Source organism: Lutra lutra, chromosome 6, assembly GCF_902655055.1.
Source record: "Lutra lutra chromosome 6, mLutLut1.2, whole genome shotgun sequence".
Classification (NCBI taxonomy): domain Eukaryota; kingdom Metazoa; phylum Chordata; class Mammalia; order Carnivora; family Mustelidae; genus Lutra; species Lutra lutra.
Window position 1 is genome coordinate 6,017,405 of NC_062283.1, and position 1,791 is coordinate 6,019,195.

The 1,791-nt window shown below is 70.2% G+C and overlaps 1 protein-coding gene across 1 annotated transcript; it reads right to left on the minus strand.

Moving 5' to 3' along the window:
- Positions 1-296: 296 nt before the first annotated feature.
- Positions 297-1,154, minus strand: HDGFL1 (HDGF like 1). The gene has a single exon (XM_047733964.1). It carries the CDS (start codon positions 1,062-1,064, stop codon positions 393-395), a length of 672 nt encoding a protein of 223 aa, XP_047589920.1. The 5' UTR covers positions 1,065-1,154; the 3' UTR covers positions 297-392.
- Between the last annotated feature and the right edge of the window lie 637 nt (positions 1,155-1,791).

The following is a 1,791-nucleotide window of genomic DNA, read 5'->3' on the forward strand; positions in this document are numbered from 1 at the left end:
AAAGCCTCCCCAACCCCTGCTCGGTAGGTGCCCTCCACCCCTTCTCCTCCTACCCCCGATTCCAACGCAGAGGTCCGGAGTGCCCGGGGGAGGGAGAGGGGTGTCTGGAGGTGGGAACGGCCGGTCCAGGCCTCAACTGAAGCCTTGGGGAAGCAGTTCCAGGCAGGGAGGAGCGCTGCGGGCTCAGCTCGTCCGGGCAGTAGAGGCCAGACTCAGATCTCGGGGGTGCGGGTGGCCTGCTCCTCCGGGTCACCCCCCAGGGCCGGGCGGGCGGATGGAGGACAGCGGGTGGGGGTGGGGGAGGCGTCCCAGTTTGCAGGCCGTGACCAGTTTCCCCAGTAACAGCCTGGCCGCGGCAGGAAAGGGGTGGGGGCTCTTCTTGAAACTGGTGACTACGGGCTGTCGCGCTCTCCGCCAACCGGGGCCTCTCCCCGCTGCTCGGGGACCTCCGGGGGCGGCTGGGCCGCGGCGCCGCGGGTTTCCGGCTCCACGACGGGCGGCGCGGCCCCTTCCCCGGCGGCGGCCTCCTCCTCCTGCTGCTCCTGCTCCGGCTCCTGCTGCGGCGGCTGCGCCCCCGCTTCGGGCTCGGCCTCCCGGGGGCGTTTGGGGGAGCCCTCGGGCAGCTCGCCCGCGCCCCGCTTGGGCGGCGCCCGCTCGGCCTGCTCCTCGGCCTGCCCGTCGCCGCCCGGCTTCCCCGGCTGGTCGCTGCGGCCGGCCCTGTCGCCCGCGCTGGCCTCCGGCTGCGGCCCGGGCCGGTCCGCGCCGCGCTCCTCCGGCGCCAGCTGGTAGTCGGCGGCCCGCACGGTGGGGTTGTTCTCGATCTCCCACAGCCCCTCGCTGAAGCCCCGGCGCTTGTTGGGCTTGCCGAACTTCTCCTTGGACTCCTCGTACGGGAACAGGTGCTTGGGGCCCAGGAAGGCCGTCTCGTGGGTCCCGAAGAAGAACACCTGGTAGCGGTTGGGCTCGGCCATGTGCTCGACGCGGGCCGGCCAGTGGGCGTAGCCCTTCAGCTTGGCGAACACCAGGTCGCCGCTCTTGTACTTGCGCCGGCAGGAGCACGACATGGCGGGGCTGGACCCGGCCTCGGCGGAGGCCCTGGCGACGCCCGGAACGCGGGCGGGTGGCGGCCGCTGGGCTGGGCCGGGCGCGCGGCCTCCGCCCCCCGAGCGCCCCGCGCGCCCCGCGACGGGCGCAACGCTCGGCGCCCCGAGACGGCTCTAGCGCGGAGACGGCGTTATCTCCGAGGCCCCACGGTGGACGCCGCGGTTTCTAGAACGATAGAGCCCCCGGCTCGGTTATCGGGGGACCCTCGGCCTCTGGGCCGTCGAGAGGGGCCCCGAGAGGGTAAGATGGGGCCGGGCGGTGGGGAAACGCGGTGACCCCATGAGCACAGAGGTGGGGGACACTGGGAACCGGCCAGAGCAAACTCGAGGTGTCCGTACAGGCCCTGACCTCCTCGCAGTGGCAAACTCTGCTCTCGCCTTGGGAGCCGATGATGGCCTGGCTGGGTCAGGGCTTTCACCATTTTCCAGATTTCTTCAAGGGCTGCCGCTGGAGGCTCCTCCGGGTCTCTAGCAGAGTCGGGGGATCTGACTAAGGGACGGGGTCAGGGATAGTGTTGGGATGTCCTGAGTACACGACGTCTTCTGAACGGGCAGTAGTTTTGGGAAAATGTTGACGGCCGCAGCATGACCCAGGGCGAACCAGGCATATCAAAATTTCCTGCTTTGCATGGGAAGGTTTGCACCGCGTGCTGGACGTGGACTTTATCCTTTCGGTGACTGTTAGGTA